This window comes from Podarcis pityusensis (assembly GCF_964106645.2).
Source record: "Podarcis pityusensis genome assembly, chromosome: 8".
In the NCBI taxonomy this organism is placed as follows: Eukaryota; Metazoa; Chordata; class Lepidosauria; order Squamata; family Lacertidae; genus Podarcis; species Podarcis pityusensis.
In genome coordinates, this window is record NC_138033.1 from 51,343,788 (window position 1) to 51,359,136 (window position 15,349).

The following is a 15,349-nucleotide window of genomic DNA, read 5'->3' on the forward strand; positions in this document are numbered from 1 at the left end:
CTTTGACTGGGCTTAACTGTCCAGGGGTCATTTACCTTTACCTTTTACCTGCATGTGACAGGAGGCACTGATTTTAACTTCTATGGTACGCCCCCCCAAGCCCTACAGGATCTGTCAGTGCTGACAATATTCCCATTAACCAAAAGTTCTGTAACTTTAATCCATGCACTTCTTTGTAGATCTAATATATTTTGGGGGAACCGTATCCTCTCCCTCCTTAGTCGAGCACAAATTTACAGATGGAATTTCCAAATCCTACTCAGCAATATAGGCAACTGATAACAGTGGCTGGTGCCCACTGGGACTGGCAAGGCAGAGAGACCAGAGCCAGTGACAGGCAGAGTCAACTAACTCTAGTTTTGTTCCTATCCTCTTCCTTCCTGGTGAGTTCTACAAGGAGCATCACTGAAACTAAGGAGGAGGAAGCTGACAGGCAGGCCGGGGCTGGTTGGGGGCAGAGGTTGGTGGAGCACTGCCCTGCTCAGCCTAACGGAACAGCCTCCACTGCTGAGTAAGTGGCCTTGACAAAGTCATTGCCCATTGATGAAGTGTTGGATTCTCAGTGAGGGTGGCAGATCAGTTAGAATAACAAAGAATAATGAGAAATGAGTGCAGATGCGTTGACAAGGTGTTTGTGTGAGTGTGCATTTTTGTGTTTCCTCTTACCTAGTTTCTTTCTGCATCTAGTCCAGAAACCACTAGGTGTCACCCCAGTCCCAGCCTCCCACAGATACAGATGTGTATGCACGTACATATTCCCAGCCAAACTGCCCTCCAGTGATAGCTTTATATGAGAAATCTGATGCTCCAGGTTGGCCCTTCTGCTTTGCAGCTCACTGCACAGGCCTTGTTCAGTTATAGCAGAGGGTGGACTACTGGGCTGTGTAATATCTCAGAATGACATACTGCAGGCAGGCACAAGACAACTCATCCTGTCAGTCTGTCAGTCACTTTATTTACAAACTACTCTCCTGCACACATTATACTCAGCAGTTCATAACAAAGCACTGAGAAAACTACAAACACAAAAATAAATACAAATTAACTGCCATAGGAATTAGCAGTAGATTCAGTGTCCATCACTCACATTAGAGAGGGTTCCGTGAAGAACAGCCTGTCATTTTTCTGACCACAGAGCCTTCTGCTACATACCAAGATGACACTTGGGCCACATCCGCCCCATGCATCTAAAGCACTCTTAGAGCACAGTCACAGCTTCTCCCAAAGAATCCTGGGAACTGTAGTTTGCTAAGGGTGCTGAGAGTTGTTAGGCGACCCCTATTCCTCTCACAGAGCTACTATTGTGAGACTGGTTTAACAATCAATCCCAGGAAGCTCTGGGGATGTAGCTCTGTGAGAGGAAGAGGGAATCTCCTAACAACTTTCATCCCCATCAATGAACTGCAGCTCCCAGGATTCCTTGGGGCAGAGTCATGACTGCTAAAGTGGCAAAGGAATCCTTTAAATGTATGGTGCAGATGTGGCCTTAGTCACAGTGAAAAGCACTTATTTGTAGAACTTACCTTGCATGCTTTGTTAATTAATTGTACCTCTATCCTTTTTGCAGATCGGGACCAAACCGCCCTGAACCAAGTAGTCGAGACCAACCGCAGCATTTTGGAGGCCCCCCTCCACTTATCTCTCCTAAGCCTCAGCACCATCCGGTCCCCACTTCCCTCTGGAACCCTGTCTCCTTGATGGACACTTCTGAGGCACGAAGGATACAGGAAAGCCACCCTCTCCCAAGCCACAGCACCCAGTATGAGTCCAGTCGGCAAGCCATCCCCCTTGTGAAGGTCGAGCGGGTGTACTGTCCAGAGAAACTCGAGGAAGGGGCTAGGAAAAGAGAAGCCCTGGAGAAGTTCCAGCCTCCTCGGGACCCTGGCGGGGCAGAGCATAGTGGCTTTTCCCATGGGCCCTTCTTAGCAGAACTGGAAAAGTCCACACAGACCATATTGAACCAGCAGAGGGCCTCCCTCTCACAGGGTGGGCAGTTGGTTGACATGAGCTTGAACGCCAAGCCAGGCTCACCCTATCGGCATCCATTACCCAGAAGCCATGACCCCATGTATGTTTACGACGAGTTCTTGCAACAGCACCGGAAGCTGGTCAGCAAGCTGGACCTGGAGGAGAAAAGGCGGAGAGAAGCCCAGGAGAAAGGTCAGTGCACAGACCCTTTGTGGAAGGGCCTACAATACATCCAGCACTCCGGAATGCCTCCCCACCAGGTCTTGTTCCTGGAAAAGGGAAGGCTGCACAGAGTTTTTAAATGACTTCAGTTTTGGAAGTAGAAGTCTCAGTCATCCTCAGGAAAATAGGAAACACAGGAAGCTGCCTTATATTGAGTTGGACCCTTGGTCCATCTAGTCCAGTGTTATATATGTACTAACTGGCAGCAGTTCTGCAGGTTTTCAGGCAGGGACTCGTTTCAGCTTTACCTGGAGCTGGTGCCAGGGATTGAATTGGGGACCTTCTGCATACAAGATAGTTGCTGTACCACTCAGCTAAGGCCCATCTTCTGCAGCTTTCTTACAGAGAGCACTAAATAACGTAACTGCAGAAAAGCAAAGGGAGGTGCTTAGAACTGTCAGGAGGCCACACAGCCCTCGTGGGCTCTCAGGTGAAGGAAGTCTTGGCCAAAGAGTCCCTACAGCAGAGCTGTATGGTTTGGTTAGTACCAAGGAACTTGTGTGAAAAAGAAAAAGGTGTCCCTCCTTCAGATTTGATGTTTTTCCTTGTGCCAGGCTAGGGGCGGGGGGCATGGAGATAAGCTCACAGCCAGTGTGTGCTTTGGTAGTAGGGACCCTGCTAGCCTCCAGGTTTCATCCTTTGTAGCCAGGTGTGGACTTGGTAGGGGCACCTTTTTAAAAAACAACAACACACTTTTACGTTGTTATTTTAAAAAGCAGCACAGCACTGCAAACTTTGGTTGCTCAAGGCTTTTTTAGTAGGCATACAGAAATTCCTAAAAGTGGATTCAGGAACACATTTTCCTCATTGTGCTGACTTTCCAGTTCCCATTTGGAGTTGGAGACATGTCCAAACAGTAGGTTCAGTCACTCCTTGTCTAACACCTTGCTGTAAGCATTGTGTCACTACTGATTGATTATAAAAATGTAATACTTAGTATAATAGTAATATTTAAGTGGTTTTCTGCTAGAGATTAGTAGTATAATCTCTAGTAATCCAATCTAAATCCCACACCTGTCAGAATGCATCAAGAGATCCACTTCCATTTGGATCCTATTGTGTGGGGTCCGGAAAAAGCACCCTGTTCAAATTGTCCTCCTGACTGAGAAACCTGGAAGAGCAAATACTGAATACACCAGATTTTAGGAAGAGATCCACTGAAGCCGGATTAAAGTGTGTTGCTGCCTGAAGGATGAGTAAAAGGCTGTATCTGAGGCTGAGATATTCTACCCCTTGATTTGCATAAAGCTTCTCCAGTAGGCAAGTTGCCTCATTTGTCCCAAATTAAAAGCATGGCTTGAATTTGTAATGTCTAGAAGGAAGAGTGTAATGTTCAGGGAAAACCAGCCTTTTTGGGGTTTTATCAAAGCCCCGGTAGCTTGGATCACATATCAGAAATGTATTGACCCTCTAACGTGGCAGGCTGCTTCCTTTCCCCCCATCCACTTTGCCTGCCTTGGGCACACTGTCCAAGTTGCTCCATAAATCCTGCCTCCAGTTAATAAATGATGAACTGAGACTAATAAAGCAGCTTTAAATATTAATCTGGAATGTAAAACCAGAGTGGGATTAGCAAACAGGAAAAAAGCAAGGCACTTAGTTGGGAAAGGTGAGTTTCGCACACAGGGTCTGCAGTTTCCATTGTGTGATGTTACTGTTTTCTACTTGTAGCTGCTCACATCCCTTTGGGCATGTCAGCTTGTTCTCTCTGCCTTCTAGATGCCTCCTTCTTCTTTAGCTGCCCCACTAACCTATGCCAGCTAGCATCATGGTTAGCTGCTGTGCCACTGGGAGCATGTGATGGTGGCATGCCAGAGCATTAACAGTGGCTGCTCCTGCAATACACAGATGCGCTCACTGCAAAGACTGGGAAGCATGAAGGACTGAATCTAGGAATCTGGCATGCAAGCCTGTTCAGTACCGGGAAGAGTCCTGGCCTGATCATTAGCACCCCACCATGTTCATCTGCCTAGCACCTCCTGGTTGCCACATGCACACAAGGCAACCAGCCTTCTCACTGTTTAGCAGGTGCTTCAGAGCACCAGGGCATTCACAGCCAACTGCCTCCTTTTATGGGCACAGCAGCCATACATCCAAGGGACCACAGCACAGTCATTGCATTGCACAAGCAGCTGGCTTCCACCTGCCTACCTTCTGAGCTTTTCATTTCATTTTTTTCTGGTCAAATTTGATCTTGTTTTGTATAACTGCGTTTTTTGTTTTTTGCAGGAGGCAGAATGCATACAAACCTCAGTAGGATTCTGTGCCTGTTTTCCCCAGACATGTATCTGTACAGGAGGCTGGTATCTTTCCTGAATCAGAGGCCCAGAGAACATAGTCTGTTGCCCTTGCTGTAACATTATCTGGCTCTGCCTGCGCACTCAGAACAGTGATGACAATTCATTCAGCTGCTCCTGAGAACAACCCACTAGGATGCAAACAGCCCTTATGGTTGGGCCCAGTTTTTACTCTAAAGCATATTCCATTATAGACTAGATTGTGTCTCTTAGCCACAGGAAAACAAAAACAAAACAAGGTTGTGATGATGCTAGGTAAAAGATTTGCAGCTTCCCGCAACCTTCAAGTTGGCCTTCTCTGCTTTATTATGTACAGGTTACTACTATGATCTGGATGACTCTTATGATGAGAGCGATGAAGAGGAAGTGCGAGCCCACCTGCGATGTGTTGCAGAGCAACCCCCATTAAAGTTGGACACCTCCTCTGAGGTAAGCCCCACCTCTTACTTCACATAATACTATGGACAAATACTGGTCCATAATGATTTGCAAGAGTTGACAAGTCTAGCTGCACCAGGTAAGATCACTTGCTAACCTAAAACCAAGAACTGAACTTTGCTAACATCACACTATTATCTGTCTTTTAGAGCAAATATGCTTGAGTTGAGGGACGCGGGTGGCGCTGTGGGTTAAACCACAGAGCCTAGGACTTGCTGATCAGAAGGTCGGCAGTTCGAATCCCCGTGACGGGGTGAGCTCTCATTGCTCGGTCCCTGCTCCTGCCAACCTAGCAGTTTGAAAGCACATCAAAGTGCAAGTAGATAAATAGGTACCGCTCCAGCGGGAAGGTAAACGGCGTTTCCGTGTGCTGCTCTGGTTCACCAGAAGTGGCTTAGTCATGCTGGCCACATGACCCAGAAGCTGTACACCGGCTCCCTCGGCCAATAAAGCGAGATGAGCGCCGCAACCCCAGAGTCGGCCACGACTGGACCTAATGGTCAGGGGTCCCTTTACCTTTTATGCTTGAGTTGAAAAGTGGGAGTCTGTGATGTTCCAAATATAAATGATTTGTTCAATATCTCAGGGCAAATTCCAATCAGTGCCACAAATCCCAAGTTCTTGCAAGCGACACTTTCCCCTACCCCCAGCTCTGTGTATTTTTCCAGGCTGAGGACTGAATGCTGATCTCAGCCTGGAAAAGTTCCTAGAGTTGAAGGAGGAAGTAAAAAAGAGTGACTCTCTTCCCACTTCCTCCTTCAACTCTATGGATGCTTCAGTCACTGCCTTCTGAGTCTCAAGAGGGAAGAGCACAGAGTAAAGAGCCAGCAGGAGTACGGAGGCTCAAATGCAGTTTATCACTTTTTTTTATTAAAGAGGTAGCAACAGTAGTACATATTAGCTACTGCACACCCTTCCTACTCACCTTCCCTATAAATGGGCACTGGTATACTGTATTATCTCTTTTTAAAAATTCAAAGCACATTTTCACTTGCATGTTTTGGCAGAAAGAGGATTTTAAAAACAACAACAAATGGTTATCTAGTGCTCTGTTTGTGTGAATGGGTGGGTGTTTTGTATGTGAGGCGGGAGAGAGAGAAGTGGCGGTAATGGATGTCTCAACTACCCTCACCCACTCTTATCACTCCACAAGGAATGCAGTTCAAAAAGTTTGCCCACCCATACATGAAGCACAAGCACATTCTACCTATTTTTCCTTTTTCTTCTTCTTTTTTTGGCTGTCTGAATATTGTCAAGTATTTGGATAGGCCATTGATAACTTACCTCCTTTCTGTGCAGTTGGCATACTGTAAGGAATTAGGCAGCTAGGTGTTTCTCTTGAAAAGAGAATCCTTTACTGAGCAATGCAGACTTCCTGTGGTTTCTTTAAACAAAATGATAGCACATACTTCACCTTAGAACTAATATCATGGAAACACTGGTTGATGTATACCTTTAAGCAAAAGAAACCATCTGAATGAGCATCCCTTTGTTACGCTCTTCCAGAAACTGGAGTTCCTACAGCTTTTTGGACTGACCACCCAACAACAGAAGGAGGAGCTGCTGACTCAAAAGCGGAGGAAACGGCGGAGAATGTTGCGAGAGAGGAGCCCCTCGCCACCTAGCGTCCAGAATAAACGCCAGACACCCTCTCCTCGTTTTGTGCTCTCAACACGTTACAGCCCTGATGAAATGAACAACAGCCCAAACTTTGAGGAGAAGAAGAGATTCCTTACCACCTTCAATTTAACCCACATCACTGCTGAGAAACGGAAAGGTGAGTATTGGTTTGTGGGAAGATGGGTAGAAGATCTTCCAGGATGTGAGGGAAGTTTAAGTGGGTCTGGTAAGTTCAAAGGCCATACAGAGGAGCATCTCACTTCTGTACCTTTTGGAATCTGTTGAACAAACTGCAGTCTGCAAGCCAGTGTGTCCAAGGAATGCAGAAAAAATCATGCACTTTTGTTTAAACTTGTATATGAGGGTCAAGCGTCATGTGAAATGGCCTCTTGGAAATTGGACTGTAGGCCACTTGACTTCTCAAAGCCTCATCTTCCAGAAGCAACCCACATTACAACTAAAGGAAAACTGTGGATCTGGCCTTTGTCTAGTGCCAAAACCTGCTGCTGCCCTGCAGTTGTTACACGGCATTGTCTTAAGAAAGAGAGAACAGCCTGGTAGTATTGGTGTAGCATTGTGATGAACAGCATGGGCTAGGGACTACCAAGAAGTATCTTCAGATCTCAGCTTAACCTTAAACTCAATATTCTGGTGCTTAACAGCATATGGGCAGCTGGTACAAGCTTTTGAGTTCAAGGCCCTTAACAAATTAGGTCCAGGCTATCTTAAGGACTGCCTGATCCCTTATATCCCTACCCAGTCACTGAACTCTTGTGGGGTGTATATGTTAGTGTTCCCCCATGGCTCAGATGCATGGCTTATAACTATTAGAAGCCATGCATTCACTTTTGTGGATCCAAGCCTGTGGAAATCCCTTCTAACTGAAATGTCAGGCACATGACTTAGGCTTTCTTGGTCCAGCAGGCATTTTAAGGTAGTGTTTAGTTTTTGCAATGAATTTCTATTGTTTTATTTTCCGCGAAGGTTATTTTTATGTGCACCCCATAGAAATGCTAATGATTAAGCGGTTTATGTGTCTTAAATTAGAAAAAAATACAATAAAATACAGGTCTTTATAGCACAGTTGTGAGGATTAGTGGTGATATGTGTGTGATGCTTTGGTAACTCTTAAAAAGTGCAGTATATATTCTGAGAAAGTATGTGGTGTTTGATTTTCTTATTAAGAGCCAAGAGCAAAAAACAAACAGGCTTTACTAACCAGGAGTGGAGAGAGCTGCTCTCTGGGACTGTGCATCAGTTCTGCCTCTTTCATTTTGCCTCTGAGCAAAAGCTAGTTTTGCTCACTGCTTCTCATTTTTCAGATACAGAGAAGCTGGTGGAGATGTTCCATGCAATGAAACAGAAAAGTGCCTCCACAGCAGTATCAGTGAAAACCTCCCCACGGGACAGTCCTAGTAGCGTCCAACCTGGTAAGTGGCTATAAATGGCAACTGTGTGACAGCAAGGGATTGATGCCTTCTTGGCTGGGGCTTCTTGAGGCTGAAAGATGTCCCAGTGGACTTGATTATCCTTGTCTGTGACTTTCTGCTAGGGTAAACCAGGCAGATTAAGTCCAGGGAGACGTTTTGAGTGCCCGATTACAGGAGTGTTGTTTGTCTGCCAAAACAGAACATGTGGTGTGCTTCCAAGAACTGGATCTGCAACACAAACCAGTACACATTTACTCAAAAGTAAGCCCCACTGATTTCAATGAGGCGTACTTCCAAGTATGTATAAAATGAGTTGCAGCTGCCGCCAGACTTTACAGAAACCTCAAAGGGAGGGGTGGGAGTGCCCCTTGTGTCTCATTATCTCCAACTGCTTCTTAAATAACCCAACAATAGGCACATGCCAGAAGCTGCAAGCTCAGGAGGGCTGGGTTGCATGTAACTTCCTACACTGCTCACACAGTTTTGGTGGGAGGTATTTGCATCTTTTTATTTTATTTTATTTTATTTTATGTAAAAGCATTTTAAAACCATTTAATATTTCAAAAATCTCTAAGGAGTGTAAGCTATTTACAGTGTAAAAATATCCATTAAAACAAAAATACAACTTAAAACTAATAAGAAAGTATAAAATGCCCATTTTGTCACTGCCCTATTATTTTGTGTAGGGTGCATTCTACGTGAATGTACAGAGCTCTACAAGGGCAGGCAGTCTTTCTGGTAACCTGGTTGTTCAGGGCTTTACAGAGGTTGTGTGCCACCCCCACCCCACCCCATCTCTGCCAAGCAGTAGGAAGATTCCAGGGAGTTGCAGGCACTCGCCTAGCGTTGTGTTTCCATTGGGAAATCAAGGCACAAGAAGACTAGTGTCTTTAAGAAATGTTTTATTTTACACATATTTACACCTAAAGCCTTCAGTGGAGGGGTTCTCTTACTGAGAGAAGTGAAGTTACAGGGAAATGGGCACAGGGCAGTGGCACCCTCCCTGTGAAATGCTCTCCCATCAGATATAAAGGAGATAAATAACCATACAACTTATAAAAGACATCTGAAGGCAGCCCTGTACTGGGAGGTTTTTAATGTTTGGTGTTTTATTATGTTTTTATGTGTGCTGGAAGCCGCTGAGGGTGGCTGGGGAATAAACAAAACTTATTAATAATAATTTATTACTATACCCAAAGAGCATCCCCCATGGCTCCTCTGATAGCTACAGCAAGCTTGGGTCCAAAGCAGCAGCCAGTCATAGCACCCAGTCTGTTGATGCAACCTCCTCCAGCCAGTGCTTCATGGAGTTCTTCCCAACTTCCTTCTTCTTGTTGCCAGCACACCTTGCAAAACCAACGAAACAAAAAAAAAACCCTCTCCTTCCATCTGCTCACCCACCCTTCCCCAGACCTGTTTTTTGTTTTTTTACAGGGCATTTTTCCTGTGTGATGTCACACCTCCTGTAACCTCCCCCTCCCAACACTGTTATTTCTTTTGCTAACACACAGCTGCAGGTGGAGGGGCAAGGACAGCACCTGCATGGTCAATTGTTCTTTAATTGCCTGGCACTTAATTCTCCTTCTAATCGCATTCAGCCTGTAATTTAAATCTAATGTCTGGCATCTTCCCTTCATACTCCAAAAAATCAGCTAAATTCTACCCCTTTATTCATTTCCAGCATTCACTAACTCTAGCAGTTCTGAATGCCCTTGCACCCCCAAACTCTGTTACCCCAGATCTGTAACGTGTCAACCGCGCACTAGCACGCTTCCTCAAATGAGGCAGCTTATTTGTGCACACAGATTTGCTTGCCTTGAGCAAAGTTGTTGTTTCCTCCCATGTTCAAAGAGAGTCTTATAGCTACCTCAAGGTAAATTTTGCAGTATTCTTGCAGCAGAGCAACCAAGGGATAACATGTCAGCTGAGTACAAGTCCCAATTTGCACTTGACAATATGTCATCAAAGGCATTGTAAGCGTCTATTATTTTAGGAAAGAAACAAATACTCACCCAAGTTATGCATCCCAACTGAAGGAGTGTTTCTGTTCTATTTCTTTATGCCAGAGAATTAACAGTAACTCCACAGAGTGCAAAATGGTAATTTGTTTTTCAGAACCCTTTTGTTCAGTCACGGAACTCTTGACAAAGGGAATTTATATCGAAGCAGCACTGTGGCTGCCCCGAGTGACTTTGTTTGTTTTTCTTTCTTTCCCAAAGAGCCACAAGTACAGCAAACTGCTGTGGATTCAGAGAAACCAGTCAGCATTGCTGCTGCTTCGCTGCCAGACTCTCAGAAGACAGCTGAGCCCAGCAGAATGGAACAGCTGCGACCGCATGAGTTTCCAAGGTCCAAGGAGCCGGCTCCTATCTCTGCAGAGAAGCCTAAGTTGAGCGATGGGCACATGGCCAAGAAAAGCCTGAGCATCCTTAACTATGTCCGAGGTTCTTTGCCAAAGGACATCCCTGTGCCGTTATCACACAGTATGAATGGGAAGAACAAGCCATGGGAGCCCTTTATAGCCGAGGAGTTTGCACATCAATTCCACGAGTCTGTGCTGCAGTCCACACAGAAAGCGTTGCAGAAACACAAAGGTAATGACAACTTGTAGGAGGCAAGTAGTGCCAACATCTTGCCAGAGATATATGTGATTGAGTGATAAGGGAAATGCATAGGACTTTTGGCTTATGAGGGTCAGTTTTTGAGCCCAGTTTGGGATTGGTTTCCTTGCTGCTTGCATAATTCAAGTTTTGGATATGCAGATTTTACATGGATTCATTTTAGATAGGCCAAGACTCTACACAATCCAGTTTCAATTTTAGTAAAGCCATTGCGGGGACAGTTGCTTGAAGTACGTTCAATGCGTAGTGCATTCCAAATAGGAAAAAAAATAGTTATCATTATGGGGAATAGAATCAGTGGAGTGCCTGGTATAGATTTCATTTTTGTTTTTTAAATGATGTTTATTGAGAATTTTAAAGTTACAAAGAAAAAAGAAAGAAAAGACAAGAGAAGGAGAAAAAGAAAGAAAGTAGATAAACATAACAATTAAACAATACAGAGCAATAAAAACCAAAGTAAAAAAACACAAAAAAACAATACATCTAAATAAAAAAATAATAATAAACAAACAATTAAAAAATAAGTCTAATATTCCCAAATCCTTAACTTTCATTAACTTATTTCAACGACCTCCTCACACCTCCCTTTTTTGTATTCTAGTTGTTAATTATCTCAGCAAATCCTTTCCATCTTTCACAATATTCTGTCATTTAAATTACCTTAGTCTATTTTAACCTTATCTTGCCTAGGAAACCCTATAACTTAAAACTTATATATACCAAAAAAATTTAACCATAACATATTCTTTCATAATTCTTTTTGACATTTCTGCTGAAGCCAAATAATTTCATTCCAACATTTTTCTAATACTCATTAATTTTACAATACTTTTCTAAATAAATTTTGAAACTTTCTTCCAATCTTCATCCATCGTCTCTTCTTCCTGGTCTCGGGTTTTGTCAGTCCTTTCTCGTCTATCTAATCCATCAACCTGGTGCTCTTATGTCCGAGGCTCTTAAATCTTTTCCATGTCCCTTCTGCAGGTCTTCTTCTTGTTTATACCTGCCCTTTACTTTATCTTTTGTTGATCTTTTTCTTATTTTCTTTCCTTTCTCATTGGGGGGTAGGTCTCGGGAGGACTCCAATCCAAAAGTATCTCCATCTCTCCTCAGCAGATCAGCCCATTCCCCACAGTCCCATTCCCCACAGTCAACACTGTAATCCAGAAAGTATTTAAAAGCATGTTTCAAAGTCTTTCCAAAATTAAGAGCCCTCACAACTCCAGACCCCCCCTGGTCCATTCCAGATTCGAACTTCAAGAACAACGGCTTATACTCCTGCAAGGCCTCGGGTCTCTTCATTTGTATTATCTGAGGTTCAACAACAACCTCCTCCATTTTCTTCTGCCCTTGCGCTTGCCCTATCAAAACAGATTCCTGGGCTGGTTCCTGAATGGTTTCTATATGGGTATTCGCCGTTTGTCCAAAGTTTTTAACTGCAACAGTCATCAAATCCATCTTCTCATGCATCTGCTCCAGCAAAGCACTTGTCTTGCAAAAAGCAAGCACCAAGACTTCTTGTAAACACATTTTCCCCCCCAAGGTTAGAGTCTGGTCTCACGATCCTAATCATACAGCTGTGAGGTCCCCAGATCAGCTCCGGCAACAAATTAACAAGCTCCCTCTAGAGGAGACAATTTCTATTTGTATCCATCTTTTAAAAGCAGGACCAACAAGGAAAAATTACTTTCACTTTTCAAATACTTTGTTTCTTTTGATTGCAAGAAGCAACATTGGAATCAATATATATATATATATTTTAACTATCTGTCAAAAGACGTTCCGTTCACAGTCGATGAACTTTCCCCACAAATTTCTGTCTCTGACACCCCGTTCCCAGGTTTGAGACAGTGGAAGATTTATCTTTCTTTACTCTCTCTCCTGCAGGCTTAAACAGTCAAAAATCCCCCTCTTTTCTCCTGCTTCCAAGAGGGGTTTTGGTGGTGATGAATGAAGGAAATTTAGAACTTTATATACGACTTTCCAGACTTTAGCTTACAAAGTTTTTGCTTCAATCTATTTACAAAAAACGGGAGGCGGACTTCCTGTTTAGAACCTTCCCGTTTCTGTGCCAAATTAAGATATTTCTTCTTTTTTTTTTTTTTTAAGATATTTTTTAAGATTTTCAAAATGTTACAAAACAAAAACAAAAAAAGAAAAAAGTACAAAAATAAAAATGGCTAAAAACAACTCAATCTTTCCATTACTTATTTTTCATTAGCTTATTTCCCGGACCTCCTCACGCCTCCCTTTTTTGTATTCCAGTTCAGTTTGTTGGTTCAGCAAATCCTTACCCTCTTTGTTTATCCTAGTCTTTAATCTTAAAATATTGTAACGTTAAATTTTTACCTATTAATAATCCATTTTTCATATTCCCTTATAGTATTACAGCTGAAAACCACTTAATTTCTATCCAACATCATTCTAACATTCATTAATTTTACAAAATTTCTGTAGATAGTCCTTAAATTTCTTCCAATCTTCTTCCATATTTCTTAATACTTAATCTAATTTTCCGTCCTACTCACGGGTACTTGTTTAGAGTCCAATTGTCCACAGGAAGGTCAGCGCTCTCCGGCAACGGCTGTGCGGCTTCACTCCGTAAAAGTAGCGGTTGATTCAAAACACCGCGCCACTCACCCCACGTCGCTTCGGACCCCCGAAAAAGGGTTTCCCTGCGAGTAGGGGAGGCGCTCCTGGTGTCAGCCGAATCCCACGTTCCCAGGCTTCCTCCGCCTGGGATTTTTAAAGGGTCTCCGCCTTCGCCGCGGCGGCAAGACCCGATTTTCACGGAGCGGGTTCCTCTCTGTCAGAGGAACTCCGCCATTGCCGATGGCGCTGTCCCGGAAGAGCCTTGGTATAGATTTCAACCCAATTCATACTTGGAACAAATGTTGTATGCCCACATAAAACTGTTTACAGACATTTAATATTTTCGGTATTATCATTTGCTTCTCTTGCTAGAATAGCCTGAATGTTTTTCAGTAGGCAGTAGTAAATATGATAACTTCATGAAATGCCCTGGAAATACAGCTCACATAGTGAAAAGCTCATTAATTTCAGTGGACAGAAGTGCAGAATATAAAGTTGTTACAGTGTGTTGGCAGCAGCTGTTAGTCAAAAGCGAAATAAAAAAAATTAAGGCAGCCAATAGGAGACACCAATTCAGCAGCTGAAGGTATGGGCCATAAATGTTTTCACTGACTAGGTCTGAAAGATAGTAAAATCCCCTGAAAACGTCTCTTGTACTGAATACAGAGCATTAATCTTGGTGACATACCTTTCCTCTGAGATAACATCTTGAGTAGAAATTGTTAAAACTGTTAATGTCCCTTTCAGCAGTCCTATTTTGAAAGAGGTGGTGGGATATTTCTTGGGCACTTGATTTAAGCTTGGCCATCTGAACTCTTAAATTCTTCTCTACGTCTGACTGCTCTGTGACCTTGACAAGTCTTTTGGTCCTTCCCCCTCCCCAGAATTCCTCAATGGTTTCCCTTTTTATTTCCTTTACACTTCCCCTGAGTGTGTGTGGACTCCATCATTTGGGTCTTGCTTTTAATAGTTCCTTGTGGGTGATACTTGTAATTGTAGTTGGAACTTATTCTGCACAAATATTGGAGCAAGTTGCAAGGATGGGTTAATGTGATATGGAAGAGCTTGATGCAAAATTACTTCTTGCAGAGAATTTGCTTTCCCTAGCAATATATGTGTCTAGGCTTCTTCATTTGCTTTAGCTTAACTTATCTTCCACTGTGGGTGCAGGTGCTTACAACCACCTGGATCTCATCCCAGAGCAATAGTGCATTTTTTCCAGACTATGGGTAATCCACACCCTTGATATGTAAGTGGGGATGTGGGCAATATACTTCAACCATCTTACCTTGTATTGACGTAAACATTTTGAAGTTTAAGCGCAGCTGGTCCTAACACAGAAATTAGTCAAAAGGGACATGCAATGCAGATGTTTTACCTCTTGCAATGCTGCCTTCTAGGAAATGCAGTGGCACACTCCGCAGAGCAGAACCACAAAGTTGATGCCTCCATTCATTATAACATTCCGGAGTTGCAGACTTCAAGTTGGGTGTCTCTGCCACAGCAGAATGGCCAGAAAGACTCTCAGCATAAGGGTTTCATACCCCCAGAGCATGAAAAGGTCTCTGACTCAGAAGAGGAGGAAGAGGAGGAGGAAGAGGAGTATCCCAGACCCAAATGGCAGGGGATTGAAGCCATCTTTGAGGCTTACCAAGAACATATAGAAGGTAAGCTGCACTGATTCAGGAGATCCCTTGCCTCAAGTTGTTTCCCAGTGATGCAAAGGGAAAAAGGTTGGAGCAGGTTATTGCTGTTTACTTTGCTCCAATCTTAGCTATTCCTGTGTGAACATATGCTTATGTGTTCTTTGTCAAGATCAGAAGAGTGTTTTGTCCTGGTAAGAAACACCCTGTGCTTTGTGGACACAAAGTTGCCTAGGGTCAGTTTTTCCTTTTCTGTTAAGAGATTTATTGTACAGTCAAACCCCGGTTGTCGAATGTAATCCGTTTCAGAAGCCCCTTCAGCTTTGGAAATGTTCGACAACCAAGGTGCGGCTTCTGATTGGTTGCAGGAGCTTCCTGCACTCAAGTGGAAGTCACATTGGACATTTGGCTTCCAAAAAATGTTTGAAAACTGGAGCATTTACTTCCAGGTTTTTGGCGTTTGGGAGCCGAAACGTTCGACTGTACTATTTTAAGTTCCTCAGTGCCCTTCATTTCTC

The 15,349-nt window shown here is 43.5% G+C and overlaps 1 protein-coding gene across 9 annotated transcripts in view; it reads left to right on the forward strand.

Moving 5' to 3' along the window:
- Nucleotides 1-15,349, forward strand: part of GSE1 (Gse1 coiled-coil protein) — a 441,190-nt gene that overhangs the window by 424,169 nt on the left and 1,672 nt on the right. For all 9 annotated transcript variants that reach the window (XM_081017745.1, XM_081017741.1, XM_081017742.1 and 6 more), the window contains 6 exons: nt 1,568-2,160; nt 4,804-4,916; nt 6,432-6,702; nt 7,868-7,975; nt 10,195-10,569; nt 14,589-14,855. In XM_081017745.1, coding sequence (XP_080873871.1) covers nt 1,568-2,160; nt 4,804-4,916; nt 6,432-6,702; nt 7,868-7,975; nt 10,195-10,569; nt 14,589-14,855 — 1,727 coding nt within the window. The remainder of the gene's footprint in view (nt 1-1,567; nt 2,161-4,803; nt 4,917-6,431; nt 6,703-7,867; nt 7,976-10,194; nt 10,570-14,588; nt 14,856-15,349) is intronic.